The sequence below is a fragment of the Strix uralensis genome, chromosome Z, assembly GCF_047716275.1.
Source record: "Strix uralensis isolate ZFMK-TIS-50842 chromosome Z, bStrUra1, whole genome shotgun sequence".
NCBI classification, from domain to species: domain Eukaryota; kingdom Metazoa; phylum Chordata; class Aves; order Strigiformes; family Strigidae; genus Strix; species Strix uralensis.
In genome coordinates, this window is record NC_134012.1 from 45,097,508 (window position 1) to 45,119,641 (window position 22,134).

Here is a 22,134-nt window from a genome sequence, read left to right on the forward strand (position 1 = left end):
TTTGAAGTTGTAATGGACCTGCAGAGAAACATTTATCAGCTGAGAGTTTGTAACTGCTCCTGCATCTGGTCTGGCATTGCTAAACCAGAGCAAACAGTTGTTGATGTCTACACTGGATTCTGTCATGAGACATGTATGTAAACTTGCAAACCAGCTGATGGAGTGCAAGGGAAACCTTCATGAAGTACTTGGAATAGCCTGTGAATTATTTGGTCATGCAGAAAAGGGAACACAAGATTGAGACCAGAGCTGTGCAAGTCTGCTGGAAAAGCTGGAGGCATTATCACGCAACAAACCAAGTTTCTGCACCCACCCTGGGGCCCAGCTGTGTCGGGGTGGGCTCCCTGTGACACTACCTCTCTGCTGGGCAGTCTGGCAGATGGTGGGTCCTTTGGCCTCCCTGCCAGCATGCTCCACCTCGCCTTGCCTCAGATTGCACTGACTTCTATGTGATCTGAAATAAAGAAATGTATCTGCTTGTGATCCTGCCTTCACTTAATTTCTTCTCTACTGTCTGCTTCCTTTTATTTCTGCTCTACTCCCTCCACTAGTGTCCCCAGAGGAGACTTCTCTGAAAAAGCTCACAATGGGTAAAAGTGGTGGTAAGGGCAGGGCTGTAGCAGAAACTGAATCCCTCTTCTATAGCTAAAAAGTCCATGTTTTGTATCTCTGGCAGAATCCAAACACATTAATCATGACTGCTAATTAAACTTAATTAATCCACAAGATTAAGTCTATGGCAGTCTTCCACTCCTTTCTGTATTTGCCTTTGGTTTTGCAAGCAAATGCATATAAAATCAATTCAGAGACAGACAAAAAGAAAGCCCCAATCCTTTGCTCCCTTCCTGAAGTGCATCTAAAATCAACCTTATATAAGGTATATACATACAGATATATACATATATGCATGTGTATGTAACATACATATATGTATGTGTGTAATGGAAACCATCAGTCCCATCCAGATGATGGCTGTGTCAGAAACAGTGATAATTACATTTGCCTTTGTAACCATGGACATTGCTCACTTTGACTTTCCTCCCCTCCCTTCCTCCTTGTGCCGCCACTCTTCAGAGCTATATTTTAGGCTTCCTGTGGTTTTCACTGAGTTCACTACATGTTTTTCCATTGAGTTCAGCAAAGAACAAACCAAGCCTTGCAACTACTTTTCAAAGTAGTGTATACAAAATATAATCATGTGTGAAATCAGAAAAATGTACGTGTGGGATAGTCTACATTTTTACTCCATGTTTCAGATACTTTACTGACATCAGGTCCTACAATGTTCACTTTTATATATGTTCTATCCCTGTAACAGTGGGAAAATTCAAAAAAACCTTTTCTTCTCTCAACTAAAATCATCCAGACAAGGCTTTTGCACCATTGATACATTCCTGATGTTACATTTACAGACTGCACACATGCACTACATTACACGTATCTCAGAAGTGATCCTGTCATTACACATTGGCAGCTGATAATTTAACTCTGACTGGCAAAGCAAATCTTGATTGTCCAAAGTAAATCTAATACGTTACCTGGAGAGTAAGAAATGCATGACAGTCAGGCTGAGTATCCTTTAAAAGTAGGCATGGGATTTTTAAGCTACAGCATGTATGCATATAATACCTACTATATATATATATGTGTATATATATATAAAAGTATATACCACATATATATATATGTGTATTCCATACATGCACCATAATTTCCAAGACAGCTACAAATTTCCACATGCATTAAACTATCTAAAAACATAGAAATAGGCAAGTCTAATAAGTGGAATTTTCTTAAATTATATTTAAACAATAAACAGCAAGAGTAATACTGCAAAGTACTGCTCTATTCTCATGTATATCTACAATAAAATTCTAGGAACAGTTGTATCCCAAAACATCCCCCAATAAAATAAAATAAAAAGAAGGTAACACCCAGTGTCCTATATTTGTATATTAATTGTCAGTTCAAAAATAAAAAAAAGTAAACAAAGAAAAGAGAAAAAAGACATCCCCACTCAGAGTTGCATATTTACATTCTTCAAACTGTAGCGGTGAAAAATAATTCTATTAAGTGCAGGACATTCCTAGTGTTGCAGTAGTGACATTTTTTATAAGTTCTTCATGAAAACATTTTTTTTTTATCTTAATAGTGACGCATTCCATGACTACGTGAAAATTCTATTATCCCCTTCACTTGCAGCCAGTGGTTGAGTCTGGATTGAAAAGCTCCTTGTATAATGGAGGAAACAGTGTGTTCACTATATCTGGATGAGATTGCTTAAATACCTGTAGTTTCTCTCCGTGCAAGTTGCAAAGTGCAGTAATGGTTGGTATCTTGGCTATTAACTGTGAGACATTAAAATAAAAAGAAAAAGAAGAGGGAGGAAGCAAATTTAGTATAAATTACACTTTCCAAAATGAACTACGTTAACAACTGGTTGTGTAACTGAATGCAATACTCTGAACTCCATCAAAAGTACCCATTCAAAGGACCAGACATTGTTCTTACCATAAGAGGCTAAAAACCATTGTCCTGGAAATTTTAGCGAAGTGCCAAAAATGCATTTAAGAAGGATCTGCCTCCAGGGGTATTTTTTAAGGCAGTCTCATTCTTTCTAGGGTACCAATTAAAAAGATTAGTGGATTGAACAAAAAATGGAGTAAGAGGAACAAGGGACAAGAGTAAAATAAGCCTTATTTCACCTATGCATTACAAGCACATAGTGTGCTGCTTTTAACTTACATTAATGCAGCAATACATGGAGAAATGGCTACAAAAAATAAAGAGTCATGATCGAGGAGTGTTTGGCTCTTCGTTTTAACAATTTACCTTTGTCAAAGTCTCATCGTCGAGGTGGTTCTTCTGGATCACATGTTGAAGTGCAAAGTAAATCTTTTCCTGAAGCTTCTGGACCTTCCTTGGCTCTATTAACCAGGCTCGATCTGTGAAAAAGGAAAGCAAGAGCTAAAGTCAAGAATGCACAGATGTGGGGCATGCTCATGGATGAACACAGTGTCCCATGCTGCCAAGCATTCACAGCAGTCATAATTCCCATGAGGAAGGACTGCATGATAATTAAGACGTGGTTTCAGAGGCAAAGTATCTTAATCCGTTAAAGGATCATCTGAGAGTTTAATTAACAGTGTACAGGAACACAATGTTGGCTCTGTATCTCTTTGTTTAAACCAGGGCATTAGAGATAAAGATGGGAGTAGAAATTAAACAAAGCCCAACCATTATATTACTCTGTTTGTACAGGCAGTGTTCTTCTAACTTCATACTGGCTAGGTGAAAAACATATCATGTTATCTCAGTGTCTTAATACATAAATAATAAACATATTGATCAAAACAGTTCCTTGAAAATAATATAATTATTTAAAAATTAAAATAAAATATATTTCATTATTTACTAGGCTAACATTTTGAGACCAAATATTATATTCTGAATAAAAAGAAATGGCTTCCTTCAAAAGAATTTCTTTAATAATTCAAAAGAATTATGAGTTGTTGCAATGTCTTGAAGTGCAAATTTCTCATTATTTAAAAATGTTCTCTTTTTAAACAACACAAAATTAAAGATTATCTGGGAGAATAACAGTTACAGACACAGTTGTTTGGAAACCTATACGACTTCTACTGAACTCAAACCCCAAGTGTAAGAGGTTTTCCTTAAGATCTATATTCTCATAAGTCATAGCTTCTGGAGACAAACACACAGAAAGAGAAGTAGCAGACCCCAAGACAATGCCAAACCATTTATATAGTGTGTTTACAGCACCATTAAACATTCTGTTTTCCCATGCTGCAAACTTCTTTCTTACTTCCTCTCTCCCTCAGTTCAGACCAATTCTTAGGTATAGATTTTAGCTTTCAAACAGGAAATAAGAAAAGCTATTTTATCACAGGGCATGAATCTTCATGTACAAATCGAAAAGTGCAGGAAAATCCCTTTTACTTTCAGAGTTCTTTCACCCACTCCAGTCACTAAAATAATCCATAGAAATAATATAAATCAACCATTTCAATGAGCACACATGCCACAGAGGCTGGAGCTGAATAGCATTTCATCACAGAAGGAACAGGATTCTGTCATTAATCTGACTGTCTGTGGAGTGTATGAAAAGTGTCCATCACCAAGTACTGTAAAAAGAGGCAAAGCCAAACCTCTAGTGACTCAACAGATAATCAGGAAAAGAAAATAATCTTTTTGCAAAGCTTAGAGAATCATGCTCCCAGAAGGTAAGCCAATGGATCCTATGCCACCTGTGGCCATAGAAACAGAATTAGCTGAGAGCATACACAGCATCTAAACAAATAAGCACACATTTAATATTTAGATTTCACAGGTTAGGTGCCAAATTTTATGCTATTGCAAAAACATGCCTTTCAACAGTGTTAAATCAAGGCCTATTGTGGCAGACTGGAGCTAAAAAGATTTATCATAGAGAGCAATCCTTAAAGATTTATCTTTCTGTCACAAGAATAATCTTAAAAATAGACTGAGGCTGTTGGAGGACAGGTTTAATCACTTACCTGTCATGGAGCATGCTGTATATAACATAAGAGTCTTAAATTCATGACAAGAGCAACTTTTACAATGGATATTAAGTTTGTCTCCCAGAATGTGGTTTCTACCACCTGAAAACCATTTGCAAATTTGGCTGGAGTTCCCCAGGTACCTCTAGTTATATTCACAAAAGTGCCGGAAAAGGTCAATAGATCAGTGGCTACCCATACAGGATATAAGAAGCATTGGTTCAATTCTGTACTTTTCTTTTTGGGTTTTGAACGTGTGTAACTTTAAAGAGTGCACAAGCCATCAGGCTAGAGAATAGTGTAGGAAAGAAGATGAAGGACAACTTACAAAATCTTCTTTTGCTAAAAAGAAGATGAAAAAAAGGAACATGGCCAGCCAGAATTTCAGATGAGGGACTGGAACACAGTGGGCAGCCAGGTTAGTGTCCTACCATCTGGATCTGGCATATTTGTAGGTGGAGATGCCTCTGCAACCTTTACTGGACTCCTTCTACAATGTTTTAACCTTTCAGATCAGAAATCAAGTTAAAGAATCACCTCCAAGCAGAGTGTTAGGTCCACCCTAAAGTGGAAAATCTGAATTTGTGCTTTGAATCAGATGGAAAATGGGTCTGACACTGGGCTTTGCAACCTTAGCAATTGTATTAATGAATGTTCTTAGGTCCCCTTACTCCCAATGGGACCACTCTGTTTCCTATAAACTACCTAAACACTCAGATCAAGGGCACAAGAATCACCTTTCAGGATGGTGGCTTCTGTAGAAAAGAAAATTGAGTGTATGTACATCCCACAGGGAATCTCAGTGTATCTATATTAGTGGATGGAAGGACTGCTGCAGCTACTTCTGTAAAGCGGTGCTTCATTTTTTAATTTTTACATTTTTTTAATGTTCCCAAGATGAAATACTGTATAATGAAGAAACTGGAACATGTAGCGTGGAAAGAAATAGTTTCTTTCTCTATTGTCTACTGTTATAATTTTTGTAAGAAAATAAATGGCAAATTTCAATGTCTGTTCATTCTGTACTGATTTTCCTTGCCTTCCACTCCCAAACTTAGCAGCCCAGCTGAAATGGGAATTATCTGCACAATCCAAATTTGCAGACTTTTTATGGAAAAGAGATTGCTTTCGCTAATGTACATGCTGCTGAATCCCATCATTTCTTTCTTATTGCGTCTTCTATGACTAAAGATACACATGCTCACAGACTACAGAAATAAGCAGTTGCATGCATCAAGCACTTTCACTTATTTTTTGTTTTTGTTAAAGGAATAGGAGACACTGTAAAGAAAAAAGCCACACTGGGTGTGAAATGGGGAACTGTGGATTATTGAAATATTTAATCTTGTAGTACCACTTTCAACTCTGAAGCTTGATTATAGTGAAAAAAAACCTTGGAATTGCCTCTATTTATCTCTACTACTTAGCAGAAACAGAAGCTTCTATTCAGAAGACACTCAGCTCTGAAAGGCTGTATCAGGACTGATGTATATCAGGACTGAAACGCATTACTAGAGTTAATGGAGAAGCTTTGTCAACACATGCCTGCAATACAGCTGGCTCAAAGCCAGTGCTGAGTTGCTAGTTTTTTCAACTACTCAGTACAGCTGCAAGAAGTAGAAATGAGCATGGATACTTAGGCAACATGAGCTTCTAGCAGAATGCAAGACATTTTGGTGCTTTGCAAACTAAAGGGACATATGTGGAACTGCAGAGCTGAATCAGAATTTTGATGTTCATCTAATGCCTATATGTAGCTAAGCACATTTCATAAATTACTTGATCCAAAATCTATTAAAATCAATGGGAAACTTTCCATTACTTAAATAGGTTTTGTCCTAAGGCACAGGACACTCTGAGATGCTAGAAGCTTTCTGCAACCATATTTTGTTGAATAGGGCTATAACTTGTTCTCCTTCCCATGTTTACCTGGGAGGCAGAAACATGACTTCTTTTCAGTTTGGTTAAAAATTACATAACTGATTTATCTCCTCCTTACAGATTAGATGCCCCATCTGATCCAAAGTGCTTTGAAATCAGCTTCAAAATTATCTTACTGCTTGTCTGTTCAGTTGATTCCTATTTTTCTTGTTCCTAACTGTAAGACAATAAACTGAAGAGTAAAAAAACCTTCAGTTGTTACAAAAGAGAAATACAGATCCTGCTTACAGGATCCCACCATCATCTTTCTGCTTCCTTTGGCTTCATAATGGGAAGTCAGCTGGAAACAATGAAACCACCTTCTGCAATCTCTGTTAATATCTTACCGAAGAACTTCACAGCCCAGACCCCAAACAAATTTCCAGGTTGTTTTCAGCTTTGCACTGGGTCAGTCTGCTGAACAGGCTGCTAAGGCTAACCAGGAGTACAGCTGCAGTCTTTTCAGACCGAGGGAGGGCTGATGGACAGGGACCCATCAGGACACCGCAAGTCCCAGAAGAAGTCAGAGCATCTGGGGACACTGCACAGGCAGCTCTCACCTCTGTGCACAGCTGGGACACCTCTGAGGCGGGAATGGTGGCTGTTTGGATGCTCTCTAGAACATCCTGGCCTAACACCATGAAGAGCCGCTGGCTCAAACATTTCACCTCTGAGCAGATGACCGGAAGAACTGCTCAAAGGGAACATAAAAGAAGCAGAGTCCTTTCAGTAGGTGTCATTAATGATAAGAATGAACATTTTGACACCATTTGTGCTAGTCTAATTCTGCCTAACATAATCTCCACAACAGATGTGCAAAAGGGCAAAGTGACCTAGAGGAAGCCTTTAGCAGAACAGGCTGGAAAAATAATTCATGGTGGGATTTTTTGAAAAGGCCTTTCAGGAGGATACTCTTAGTGGGAACTGGTGGTCTACCTCCCCCGAGGCATGTTTAAAAATCCCACACTAAACTGTGAGCTTATCTATTAGATCCACTTTCTGAGTCAATTCAACTATAAAAACCTATTTTCTGTGGTCAGACAGCTAACAATCACTGAATGCATGCTTGCCTGTGCAGAGTTATGATGCAAATATACATGAAAAGAGCACGTTGTCTCTGGAATCACCACCTCTTACCTGGAGTTAATTCAGACAGGACCTCACAGATTTTTACTGCTCATGTTCTTATACCCACAGAAAAAAACCATCATAGTCAGGGACTATATAACCTGCTCAGGGCAGTGAGATTTGAGCTCCCTGAAAATGCTAGGAGGAACATGTATCTCCTTGAGTACCATGCTTCTCTGTATGTGGTCTGGAGGAACACCAGCCTGCACTGCTTGTCTGCACAATTCTGCTCCATGTGTGTTACCCCCACACTTTGGATCTATTTCCAGTATATGCAACTTCTGACAGTCTACCAAAACCAGAGTGAGGTATATTTGGGTAATTCAGGTATTATTCCATTGCTTAATACATTGCTTAATACAGCCTAAACAGCTGTTTAAATAAATAGAAATAAAGTTGGACAGAGATGAAAAAAAAAAGTCATTGTGGTGTTTGGAATGAAAAATTACCTGGTGATATCAGAACAGCAGATGAAAACAAGGCAATCTCCTCCTCAGTCAGCTGTAAGGAACACAAATTCTTTGCAAAGTCAAATGCTTCATTCACCAGATCATCAGAACCTGCAGATCACAAAGGACAAAATCAATGCTAGCAATTTATCAGTTCTTTAACCTGCCATGAAAAGTGGATTATTTTGGTGTCAAATAAAGTTGTGAGTGAATGTCTGTACTAAAACAAGTGTCTTTCATCAGCTATTAAATTTCCGTCTACCCCAAAAATGTATCACTAAAACACCTATTAAAGATCAAAAATTAGGGGCATGACCTGCACGAAAACTGTAAACATATTAGAAGAGGGTTTACTTTTCCCACTGTGGAAATAAATGCTATTTCTAAACAGATATTAAATCTAAGAAGTATGAATGTCCAGTCCTAAATATCTTTCACATATATAATTTTATTAACAGTACAATTATTTATGAAAATTTGTGAAAACATCATAAAGACCAAAATAAATCAACTAATGCACATTCATAAATGCTTTAAACTTGTGTCATGTTTATCCATATGCAAATAAGAAAAATATATGTACCTATATGATAAATATATACATTTGAGGCAAATTTCTCTTTTTGAGTTTAGTCCTGAATAGATTTCTGATAATATATCAGTCTCATGGATGGGCAAAACACTTCTATTTAGCTATTAACTTTTCAGGTAGCACTTAATATCATGTTGAGAAATGAAGAAATTGTTTCAATATATGAATCTAAATGAGCTTAAAAGTTTTAGGCAAAACAATATTTTAGGTAAGTCCTTGTCTATATTTTGTAGTAGTTCATCATTTTAGTCCCCGTATTGCTGGGGCTAAAACTGACTTCTGCAGGACACAATTAGATCTCACATACAGGATTAAGTTACCATAAATGAACTGTGAAGACAAACTGTTTGGCTCCTGCCATAAACTCACATTTTATCAAAACTTCAGATGGCAGAATAAGAAATCTATCTGAAAAACACTCATGCTGCTCTTTTTTGTTAGAGAAAAACACCTATCACTTCAAGCAGCTAATGGAGTCATCTTTCTTCTTTCTCAGTTCCAGTCTATTGATTTGGATGTTTGGGGATTCAACATTTACTGGAGATTTTCACTGTGGGTCACTATTTTCAGAAAGACAAATTTGTCACAATGTCGCTCAGTGTAATTGGTTGAAAAGAAGACCAACATACCCAAGGCTTTAAACATTTGCATCCCTCCATACTTTCCTTCAAACAGAACAGTATTGTTGAGTGGGTTGAAGGCACGGCACATTCTCACCAAAACCACTTCCAAGCAGCCTATCAGATGCAAAAAAGGGCAAAAGTAACACACATTACTGCAAAACGTCAGAATATAGGAAATTTCAAGAGGATATTTAGGAATTCATCAGTCATTAGAAACATCAGCAGAGATAGGAACTCTTTGAAGTTATCTGGATGATATGTCTCTGAATGAGAGAAAAAAATACTTCTGTCTGCTTTGAGTATAGAAAAGTGTAATTCCTGTCCCAGCCTAACCACCTTTTCTTTAGGTTGTTTTTTCCCCCATTGCACCAAATTGCAGCCTGGACTTAATCTGATTTTAGACTGGGGCAAATATTTTCAATTTGAAATATTTTATCCTGAAAATTAGACATTTATTGAAACTCCTTTTTAATAACTAAACCTTTTTTTTTATACAAAAAAGCAGCTTCATTCAATGTGTATATAAATCCCAGCTTCTTTTGACTGGAAGTGGAGAACATTACAAAGTGTTTTTAGAGAGAAAATAAAAGTACTGTCAAGAACACCCTTAAACTGGATTTTACTTTTGTTTCCCTTGCTTGTCTTTCAGGCTGGGGACAAGCCAAATGAACCCTTCTTTTTTTCTCCTTATCTTTCCTTATAATTTCCTAACTGCAAAAATATACAGTTTGGGAAAACGAAGGGAAAAATTTTAAGCATTCCTTAGATAAATCCAAAACTCTGAAGCTGAGGGTTCTTTTGCAGGCATGCTTTTGAGTGAAGAGTCCTGCTTTTCTAACTCCTGCTCAGCATTGACAGAAAAACAGAAAATTAAACCCGACATATTAATACATGCTGAAGCTGAACAGAGTTGTCCGACACTATAGTCAAATATAACTATATATTTTTCTGAGGGTGCAGTTGTGTTGCTAACTTTGCCAGACAAATGAAGGAAGTTACTTCGAGTGCACTGGCATCTGCAGAATTTTCGAAATTAGTAAGAGCTTTAAAATAATAGTTCTCATGCTATGACTCTGTTTTTCCAGGAGGTTTGCCTGAATGTTTCCAGGCTCTCTGTATCCCTTCTCTTGGCATCCATGCCCACTGTCTCCATCCAGCCCCACGCTGAGACACAGCCCTCTGTGTACAGAGCGCTGAATCACACTGACTTTCAGCCTTAATGAAGAGCTCTCACTTGAAATAGGAATAATTTCTTATGCTTTAATGAGCTGCCTCACACAGCATCCTGCCTTTTACACATGGACGGAGCAAGAAACTGATATGACAGGGTAAATGCAGTTAATTACCAGTTGCAGTTCACTTGGTCACACCATTTTGTCCTCCTGAGTCTGGCAGTGTTACTACATAGTAGCAATAAATCTTGTCATGATTCTTACAGAGGACAGAAATTACTGCGTCCCATGACAGGGAAAGAAACCCTTTCTCCCCTTGCCCTTATACACACACCTGCACACCCAGGCACGCACAGAGAGCACGGCCGGAGCACGCTGCCATAATCCACTCTCATTTATTCTGAAACCAACTGGCACCCACAGGGATTTTCCCTCCTGTGCACTGGCTGGAGGGTATTTCTGTAGTCTCATTAAAAAGATTAGAGATGACCACAGAGGCAGGCCCCGGTGAGCCTTCGTTCGTTTCACTATTGACAAGTTGGGATTTTACAGGGTGGCAGATGACTGGTTCAACCAGCTTAATTTGCAGGCCCCTTCCACCACATGTCAGGTTGAAGACTGCAGTTTCTGCAATGATTGTGTGCGTACGTGTACTTAAAAATCCACAATCAACTGTAAAGCGAAGGGGATCATAAGGCAATAACATGATTAACGTGGAAAAACATGGAAGGGTTAATGTAACTAATGAAACAGACTGAAATTAGGGCTCCTTCAAAATTAAAATGATTTGCAGAACAAGACAGCAGAGCACTTTTCTAATGTGCTGGGTGCTAACCAGTCTCAAGGCTCCAGAGTCTACCCACCTGACTTAAGGAGGAGAATTTGGTCATTCTGGCAGAGCTCCATGAAGCCTGTTATGCGCTTTGCAAACTCCACCACATACTGGATAGCGTGGGTGATCTGAATGGCACACTGCTGCCACAGAGCTTCTCTGGTCTTCCAGAAAAATACACATGGAAAAACAAAGCAGTCAGCAAGTGGGTTTATCAGTGCATTAAGTTCTTCAGGTGGCCTTGCAGAAAGGTGCTCTTCTCAGACTCTGTCCCCATCCCCAGGCAGAGCTAGCAGCATCTCTGCTTCTCAAGGTACCTGACACTTTTCATTAGAAGGCTGTTTTCACAAGCCGGTTGCCCCAGCGATCTGAACTCTGGCATTGCCAGTTCTAAGGGGAAGAATGTATTGTCTGATGTTAAAATGTGATTCTAATGTTGGCTTTTGTGTGAGATGATAGACAAACAGTGGCACCAACAATGTAAACATCCCAGAGTACTCTTACAGGAGTGGCATGGTGCTATTAAGTTATCCAACAGAATATTTTTGCTAGTTTGAAACTTAAAATAATATATAATTCAAGTATCATTGCGATCTGAACACTGATTACATCAAAATTGTGTCTTCTTGATAATAATTTTCCTTGCACACAGAAATGTGCAAATGTAAACAGATGTTCTTGGTTTGCATGCCACAGCTCTGCAAGCTGTGGTGTGTTTTCATTCTTGCTAGTATTGCATAGCCCCTCAGCTTTCAACGAACAAGCTGGAGACTCTTCTGTCTCTTGTGTGATCAGCTACTGTGCCAACTGAAATCTGACTGAAGAATCATTGCTAGTGATGTCAGTGCAAGAGGCACAAAGATTTCTGCTGACTGGACTACATCTGAAGAGGTGCCAGTGGAAAACAGTCTGAACTTGACCTGAGAATCATAGAGGTAGAACAAAAATGTAGTGTAAAAAGATAATTTTTCCCCTCAGTTTTGAAAAATTTCAATTTAAGGAGTACTTCCAGTTTGTCAGTACTATTGTTATTTGCATAAAAAGGGGATGTGGTGGTGCAATTCTCACCCCTCCCCACCACTCCTTGTTGGACTGCTTGGTGCTAGGTGTGATTCCACCCACATCCTGTGAGCTATACACCAATCTGTGGAGATAAGGACTGCTAACGTTAAGCACCTTAATGAGCCTGGCTCCTGCCCCTCCTGATTGCTCAGAAATGGTTTGGCCCATCATCTCCTAAGGGCCTGACCCACCTGTGCCTGGGATGTCAAATGGGAACAATAACAGAGTTGCACATTCATCAAGTTCTTGCACAACTGCTGGAAGGCACCAGAAGGTATCTGACAAAAGTCAATTATCTTGGACCCTATAAACTGCGACCACCAGGGAGACCCTTTGAGCTCTCCTGGATCGCAGCGGGCCTGTGACCAGCACCTCCCCTGAGCTGGGACGCCTCTCAGGTACCAAACCCTTCAGGTGTCATCTGCTGCCAGAGCTGACGGAAGGCCAGGGCGAAGTCCACCCGCTTGAGTCTCAATTATCGCCCGTTGGGGAATGCCAAGGCATTGTGAGTATTTGCTCTAAACTCGAGAGGGAAATTTTTCTTTGAGGTAGCTTCTCTTTCACCCTTTCTTCCTCTGCTTATTGGTGTGTGGGTATGAACTTCATTCTACTGGATCCAGAAACTATTGTTTCTGTGTGTGTGTACATTTTGTGTTCATTCTACTGGATCCAGATACTTTTGTCTCTGCGTGTTTTGTGTATGCGCATGCATATAAGTATAAATTAGGGTACCGTTAAGTAAGTTAGTGTGAATCTTGTCATTTTAGAATCTGTAAATAAGTCGCTTTTCTTTCTTTCAACATTTCTGAATTATTTTGTAATGATAAATTGCTGTTAGTTATTAATAAATCTAGATTTCCTGCTAAACCATCACCGTGTTAATACTTTCATCCACGACGGGATATTTTAAAAATTATAAGGAAACAAAGTTAGCTTGTCTTATCTTCTTAAAATCCTAACAACAGAGGATCAATTCCTGATCATATTAAAGTCAATGGAATTTCTGCATGAAGTTTAGACCTGTGATAACAAGCAAAGCATGGGAAGCTGGATTCCATAACTATGCCTAAGTTTCGACATTAGCAAACATCCCAACATGCTGGAAAGCTGTTGCTTCTTTTTATGAAGTGCTACTCCTTTGCTTTCTGTAACCAGCTCCTCAAAGACATTTAAAAGCTTATTTTGACCTGTATGAAACTTATCAGTATATCCTTGCCAAAGACATTACACTGTTAACAATTTCAAACCATAGGGAGCAGAAGAAAAATCATATTACAGTATTGTACCTTGCTCTGGTAAACCTTAATTTCTTCATATGTGTGGGTCTGCCATGCTAGCTGGTGTAGCTCCTCCATTGTATATTGACATGTCTCCAAATGAGATTTAATGATATTCTGTGCAATTCGATCTGTGAAGAGAAGAATACAAAATAGCTTGTGTAAAACACTGAAAAGTGATTTGCAATGGCAAAATGTTGAAAACACTAAGGTTGTTGGAAAATGCAGATTTAAAAAAAATCTTTTCTTTCTAATGCTACCTTTCTCATTTTTTTTTAACTTTCTGATGATTTTTGCAAAATGTTTCAGTATTCAGCCCAAAGCCAAGCGATGCCTGATAAACAGTGGATCAGCACCTGAAAATAACATGAATCTGGTGAAACTATTCAGACTCTTTCATTCTGTAAGTGTTTTGGGTTTATTTTTATTGTGTTTAAACATATGTCATTTGGAGACCCTGGTTACTTGATCACTTCTGTCTGCCCCAAGCCTTTGCAGCTGCCCAGCTCTGACTACCCAATCCTGACATGGGCATTTGCATTACCTTGGGATGACTCATGTCAGAGAAACAGGAAACAGGTCTCTTCTCTTTTTTCTCAAGTTAGTTTTCAGTTAGATCAATTTCCCATTTAGCTTAATGAACATGAACATGGAGACTGGTGATAGCAAGTGGTGAAAGCTAGAAGTAGTATCCTGGGTTTTAGAAGGAAAGATGGGGGGATAGATCTCACATACAGGATTAAGTTACCTTAAAGTTATTCTGAAATTGCAGCCTTAGAAAATCCCGCGTAACATGGAATAAAGGATGCAAGGGGAAAGGGAAGCATTCAGTGCTGGCCTGAGATTCCATTGAAACTAAGAATAAAATTCTCAGGGAAGTATTTTAAAGTAGATCTTTGCCCTTTAAGCCACTTCAGTGGATTACAAAGATTTTCACAAAAAACGTCAGCATGAATTCATTAGCACTGGAAGTTGAAATGTCTTGATAAAATGTGCTATAGAAATGTGATGATTTTTTATTTTGCAGCTTTAAGACCTATGTGTCTAATGAAGCTCAGTGCTTCAGCCTGAAGACATTGCTTAAGCTGAATACCTTTTAAACAACGGAACAAAGTTGAAGTCACACAACTGAACTGAAGCCCTTGTGGCAGAACTGTCATTTTGCAGAAAATGTGTTTGTCAAAAAAGGAAAGGACGTTGACAATGCATTAGCCAAACTTGAGCATGGGAAGTAGAAAGAAATAGGAATGTCATAATTTGCTTATTCACATCCCCAACAGTTTGCATACTGTGGGTGAATCTGGTGCCTAAAGTCCCAAAATAAGACTGCTTCTTTGGCCAAATGTTGACTGAATTTAAAAACAGCATCAAGAAGGAAAGCAGAAAAATGAATGTAAACATGTATATACTTCCTGCAATCACTGCTATAGGAGTGTTATTTAAAGGAGAGATGCCTACCCTACTGTCACAGTTATTAAGTTGAGATCAGTGGAAAGGTGCTGAAGAAAACACAAAAGAGTTCCAGGTTTTTGTAGGAACAATAAAACCTGCTCAATTTAATCTTTACAGGTATTCCTTTAAAGGTCAACACTATCTTTAGGTTTCCTGATGGAAGGATTGACTTGGGCATAAAGATAACTAAAAGTGTGTATTAGTGAATACAGGGATCTATTAATTGTTCTTTTATGGAAGGCTGGATGCAAGTCTTAATGCCTGACAGTAAGCCGTTGCATTTTATAGTAAAAACCTTACAGATAAATGAGCATGTTGGAATAAAGGGGTGATTAATTTAAACATAATTTTTTAAAAGGATCAACAAAGGTTTATTTGCATTTCTTTAACTTGAAAAGCAAGCAAACCCCACCTTTTCTAGAAAAATCACATTTCAGATGTTTACTGACATATTGTTCTATTTAAAGGACAGTTTTAACCACATCATCTTTCTGGAAACATCCTTACCAACGGTAAACCTGACCGCAGAAAGTAAGCTCAAGCTATAGGTTTTGTCAGTCATGTTCCTGGAAGAATTTAACCAGACAGAACTGAGGTATGGTCAGAGGAACATTTAGGCCTTGTATCTAAACCAGCAGTGAAAGAAGTGTGATTTCAACTTGTATTACAATTCCGCAGCCTGAACAGTGAAGGATTTTGATCTCTGCACCCATAGGTTTGTCTTTTTCTCTCTTGTGCTTCCTAGCCCAGCTCTCCTAGCCTCACTATTTGTTATAAAAGCTGGAAATATTCATGCTCTTGACATAAAGAAAATGCTTACAATAAATACCTCAAATACTTTAACACTACTGCATAGACAGATTTTGAATCAGATAAGGTGACCTGATACTAATAATCTGAAAATAAGACCTTTTCATACCACTGACCTCAAAATATACTTGATTAGCAGTTCTACATTACTGTGAAGATTCTCAGCATCTCTTCTTTTCCTACCATTTCTGTATTTACGTTAGGACCGAAGAGCTGACAAACTCTGCAGGGTAGGGTTTTGCAGGGATGGGATCCTGTGTTACCCCCATACATCATTTCCTTATGTACTTGTGCTTATGTTGAGCTGACGTTAAAACCCATTTATATATGTGTGAAGGCCTAGGGCAATCACAGCAAGCAGCATCTCCGAATGCTGACATCCAAAAATGAATCAGGTGCAAGACAGACTTGAAACTCTTGCACCACAGGCTAAGTGAGGCTGAGTGTGTGATGGAAAAGGTACACTGGGTGTCAGGGGAGGAGGGGACTGCTCATCCAGCATAAGCAGCAGAGGAGGCTGCTTGCTTACCCTCAATGCTGAAGTCCCTATAAGGAGCTTTATGCAAATATAGCATACACTGAGTGTGCAGAGCTGACATGATGCAAAAAGTGAAAGAAGTATAAGCTTGTCTTGGCTTCTCAGATGGTCCAGCAACAGAAGATACAATGCAGGCAGAGTAAAGAACATCACTCTCAAAAGGTTTCAGAGACCATAGCCTTTTTTCCTGACATTTTCAGATTTTAGCATCTTTTTGCTAATGAAATTTGAATCAGTACACATCTCAACAAATCCCATGCAGGAAGAAGTTCCCAACTTCTGACATCTCATGTAAACCTGTGCTGTCATATGGCACAGGTACTGTGCTGTACCCAAAATATGATACATTTCTGTGAGACTTGGCAGCTCTGAAGCACTGCTGGCAACTGAGTTCAACAGATGATTAATTCTTCTGGTAGAACTAGAAAGAAAGGGACAATGAGGAAAGAAAGCAAACTGCTTCATACAGCGTGAGGAGAGCTATTGCCTTGATGCAGTCTGTAGCCTCAAGCCTATAGAGGTACCCTTCTGTTACCTTTCTGGCTCAACTGCTATGTCCCTCCTGTTCTCCAGGCTAGAAGAGTCCAACACAGTTACTCCATGCATCAAGTTTTGATTATTGTTAATTTTGTTTTCAAAAATCCTGAGCCAGAGATTTCAAGGGTCCCCTTGCACTGGGAAGCTGCATGAACACAAGCAGGAGTCCTGTTTGGATGGGCTGCTAGGACTATAAAAGACAAGCCCATTTTTGTGACATCAATGTTAACTGCATTTCTGCTTGAAAAGTTGTCAGTCTCCATTTTATATAAGTTACAGCAGGTTTGCAAGGTTGCTTTATGAGAAGGAAGACAAAAGAGATGATGCTGGCCACTCAGGTGTGGGAATCAAAGTCAGCAACATTTTATTTTACAAGCACCAACTGCTGCAACTGTTGTTTGAAAATTAGTAATTCCAACCAAAACAACTACTGAGCCAGCATGATAGTACACCACCAGCATTGTAGTAACTATAGCTGTAAACTGCAGAATTTGTAAAGCTTATCTGCCATAGTATGTAAACACAAATGTAGACTAGGTGCTTCACTCCTCCCCTTTTGTCTATATACTGGATTTATTATGTTAGGGCTATATCTCCTACCATGCATCATGATCACTTGATACTACATGATACCACAGAAAATCTGAAAGACACTGGCAGATCTGAAAGATCCTGGCAGATTGACTCTGTCTGGGAGATGGCCCACAGAAAATAACATGTTCCCAGTGCCTGAAATCCAGCATGCACTGTGAAATAGAATCATTTACATTAGATAGTGTGGTTCTAACTTTGAAGATTTCTTAGTATTGGTACGTTGAAATCTTTCATGGAAAACAGACACTTTTTGTACAAATGCTATGTTTCATTTAAAAAAAAAAAAAAAAAAAAAAAGTCTAGAAAAAAGTATTTGCTTCCAGAGAGATTAACCAGAAATACTCAATCAGGAAAACAGTCAATAGTTGTAACCAATATGAGGTCCTGAAAAATCAGATATACTCAAACAAAATACATCCTGGAATCACCACTTCTATTGCATTTCTGTCCTGTATGTATCTGACTGGTTTTCTATAATGGCTCATTATTCTAGTTGTAAAGTCTTGCCCATTCTTAGGGGCAACAAGAGAACCTAGATATTGTTGGTTGGTTCGGCCAGAAAGCAGAAATCTGAGACGTCCGGCTGGCCTCCATGCCCTGCAGCAGGTGGAAATGTGCTGCCCTTCCTGTAACAGCAGTTTGGGTACTGCTTGTAGGGGCCTGAAAGGTGCCAGCTGGATGGGGAGATAAATTAATTGGGATTTTGCAAGGCAGCCCTGAAAAAAAGTCAAATGCATAACAGAAGATGTCCAGAAGAAGCTGAAAACTATACCAGGAAGCTGAAGGATTATCTGTCAAAAAGATTTGTTCTCATTCAGAGAAAAAATTGCGGGTTTCTTGAAAGAAATACTGTGTGCATGTATGTACTCTTATGGTCTGTGACATGCAACTTGTCAGACAGGATGGCCTCATTGCCCAGGACTAGATGGAGCAACAAAAATGTAACAGAAGAATGTACATGTACTGTGGGTGAAACAAGAGAGCATGGTAACAGAATAAACAACATCTACAGAACGTGCTCCTGGACTTGTGGTTTGGTGGTTACAAATCAGCCTGTTGAGGCCAATACCAGAAAGAGACCACGTGCAAATATTGATGGGAACTGTCCTGAAGCATAGTGAGGGATCTCACTGGTGCTAAGAGTTAAATGAATCCATCGCGGAAAAGCAGCATCTGAATGGTGAGATATGGAATATAGAACACAGGCAAGATAGGGATGAGGAGGACCATGAGAGATCAATGCTGTTTTAGCAAAAGAAATGGCTTTTAAATTTGGCCTCACCCATCTAAAACTACAGAGAAAACAAAAAGACCTCATTCTGTCAGGATAGCCCAGTGAACAGTGAAGTAAGCTACACCACAATTAGTGCAACAAACCCATCCTGGTTTCCTACAGACATGTCAAATATCGTTTGCCATTGCCTCTCTGATCACCCATCCCCTGTGTTTGGCTGGGTAAGAGACACCATGAACATGTATGAGGGCCTGGTCTATTCAGGCTGATTGGCCAGCAGCCACAGCCTTTTGAGGTTAACATGGGCCTGGGTCACAGCTTCTGCTTTTCCCTAAGGCTGTTTGTCTCCTTCACCTGCTGAGCAGCCCCTTTTCCAAAGCTTGTGGGAAGCCAAGTGTCTGAGACTTCTGCTTCCCTTCATTGAAGCTGTACAGCAGCTAAAGAAGTATTGGACAGTCCTGACAGAAGGACTGGGCAGATAGCAAGACTGAAGAAGCCCTATTCCATCCGCAAAACAGGCCAAAAGCATGTGTTGCAAGGGAAGAGCAACAGTGCACAAGCTATATACCTCTTGCATAAACTGGGGACTACAGCTCACAACTTCCAGAATAGCAAATGACCTTTTCTGTTGCCAGTTTAGGCTACTCTGGTGTGCTCTTTCTTCCCCCCCCCCCCCCCCCCCCTTTCTTTTTTTTCCCCCTACTGTAATTTCTTATTTTAGATTTCAGTAGACGCCTCACAAAAGGCACTCTCCAAAGGTTATGATAGCTCAAACATATATTGCACCAGTAGGTTAGGAGCTGCTTGAATTCCAAGTACATACAGAAAACTGAACATTGCAACCTAGATAGTATGACTCAACATAGCACAGACCTGCAGGGGTCTGTCATCAGCTGGTGAGTCAGTCCTGCCTTTTTCAGACATTTCCTTGTAATATTTGGAGATCTCAAACTACAATACTGAGAAAAGACTCCAACTTGGGGTCAAGCACAATGCTGGTGGGGATGGGTGTAATAACTCCATGGACTGCATACAACACTCATCAGCTGTGAATTTGGCCTGCTAAGTGGAAATTATCCACAGCACTCAGCAGTGTCTGTTTCCTACAGGCTCTTTAGTTCTTTCATTTGTCTCTCTTTTCTCAGGAGACAGTCTAGTTTTTCTCAGCATTCCCTTCTTTTGCACTGGGAACTGAAGAACTTTGAAGTGTGCCTCCTAAAACACTGATAATCATCCTCAATTAAAATGAATAATGAATTTTTAATTTGCCACTTACCCTTAGGATCCAGTTGAGTAGCTAAGAGCTCATCTCAGCTTATATCCTAAGTTGAGCTCTCGCAGGGATCCACTTTGAATTAATGCTGCAATAACACCACAGCTTTGGCTGGCTGCTGTAAGCATGCATATCACTTTGTACAACTATAAAAACTCCAGGTAGACATTCTAAATAAAATCTTCATTCTAGGACCCAAAATAATGCCAAACTAGTATCAAATCAACACTCTTCTGTACCCTAATTCAAGGGTATTATGACTGCAAAAATGAAGAGTTTTGCAAAAGGGTTTCATTACACAGATTACCTCAAGAAATTCTTAGTAGTAGAGGCAGTGATGCAGCGAATAAAGCAAAAGTATGTCTTGTGGTTGCTGTCAAACATGAATAATAGACCCCAATGTTTTAAAATGAACTGGTTGAAAAGTCTGAACTTTTTTTGCAGAAAAGCAGGAACATCTTTTCCTAAAAATGGTTGCAAAAATCTCATCCCATTTTTCATCTCTGCCTGGCATTCTCAATGTCATAATGAACAAAAGATTTCCCTTTCAAAAAGTGTTATAGATAGACTAGCAAGTTTCATAACCTCCATTTGTTTAATAAATTTGAAACACTACACAATATGCAGCCTAGGAAGATGATATGAAACATTAAAACACTCATATAAGACCAGAAGTGCTTGAATTTAGTACAGGAATAACCCTCCCTTGTGTTCAAGTTATTGAATGCTTACTGTCAGGAACAGATTGCACATTGAAGTAATGTTATGTGTGTGAATTCTGTATTTCCTCTCTCTTCCTTTGAAATAAATCAGATTCACATGCCTTTCAAAAACATTCTAATAAATTAATGACAATACAATTGAATGAAGTTCTAATCTGGAGGAACCTAGAAGATGGACACAGAATTCTGTTAAATCCTAGAGGATCTTTATAAATGCTTAAAGGTCTCCACTTTTTAATACTTTTCCTGGGTCTCAGCCAATTTAATAAAAAAAGTATATTTTATACTGATTAAAAATCATTTAGCTGTCAGCAAAAGCACTAACCAAGGCAACAGCTAGAGTTTACAGGACATGGACTGTACAAGCACCATAAAATTATCACAGATTTATTGAGATGAGCTTTTTCCCAACTTCTTCCAGCATAGTTCACACAAAGAGATCTTTATGTTAAAATTGAGACTGTTTTGAAACAAGAATGTGGTTCCATTTATTAAAATTAAGCAAACATTGCTTGGAGTGGACATTGTTCGTTATGAAACCTAGAAATATGCATGGAACAATTGGAATAGTAAGGGTTTTAAACTAGGGCTGGAAGGGTTTGCCCCATCATAGTCTGCAAAAGGCTGGGAGAGGTTAGACATATATTTTAGCACTTCTTTCACTGTCACAGGCTTTCATTTAACTTTTTATAAAGATTTTAAGCAATCTAGGTATAGAAATACTTTAAAAAGTAATGACAAAACATTCTATGATGGTTTTATTTTCCTGTAGAGTGGCAACTGAGTTGGATGAAAATGGTGTCAGGATATAGTGTCAGAAAGTGAAACAATTTGGTTATTGTAAGCAATGCCAGAGATTTCACAGATCAAGAGAAAAAATGTCCATGCAGTCAAGAAGGAACACAAGAACTCCATGCCTTAATACCTTGCTTTAACTATTCTAATTTACCTGTGACTTTTATCCCTGCAAGACTATTGCACTATAAACAATGTGTTCTGATAATCAGTTTCAGCATTTGTCTGAGCTCTGTGTCTCATTGCATTTTTCCACTAAACACATCCATGTTCCTCTCCCATGTGTTTCATTCCAACTTTTTCTCATATCTTTTCACTCTCGTATAAAAGGATTGTTGCTGATCTGTGAAATAAAGTATCAAAACTGAATGGACTGAAGAAAGACATCATTACTTATAGAGCTGGGAACAACATCACAAACTGCGTAACAAACAGAATTACGTTATTCTCAAGAATAAGGTGGAAAGTAGTGAAAAGCATGGAGTGATGAAATCTGCCAGACAGAAGGCACACAGTGTGACAAAGTGAACTATGGCTTTGGGAAGCCAAACTTAGGATGTTGCATGTGTACTGGGAAAGAAAA

The 22,134-nt window shown here is 38.9% G+C and overlaps 1 protein-coding gene across 2 annotated transcripts in view; it reads right to left on the bottom strand.

Moving 5' to 3' along the window:
* Nucleotides 1–1,065: 1,065 nt before the first annotated feature.
* The window catches only part of RORB (RAR related orphan receptor B), a 134,873-nt gene continuing 113,804 nt past the window's right edge, over nucleotides 1,066–22,134 (bottom strand). For both annotated transcript variants that reach the window (XM_074856085.1, XM_074856084.1), the window contains exons 5-10: nucleotides 13,606–13,727; nucleotides 11,289–11,421; nucleotides 9,260–9,367; nucleotides 8,039–8,149; nucleotides 2,833–2,945; nucleotides 1,066–2,348 (exon numbers count right to left, since the gene is read on the bottom strand). In XM_074856085.1, the coding sequence (XP_074712186.1) occupies nucleotides 2,193–2,348; nucleotides 2,833–2,945; nucleotides 8,039–8,149; nucleotides 9,260–9,367; nucleotides 11,289–11,421; nucleotides 13,606–13,727 (743 nt within the window). In that variant the 3' untranslated portion in view covers nucleotides 1,066–2,192. The remainder of the gene's footprint in view (nucleotides 2,349–2,832; nucleotides 2,946–8,038; nucleotides 8,150–9,259; nucleotides 9,368–11,288; nucleotides 11,422–13,605; nucleotides 13,728–22,134) is intronic.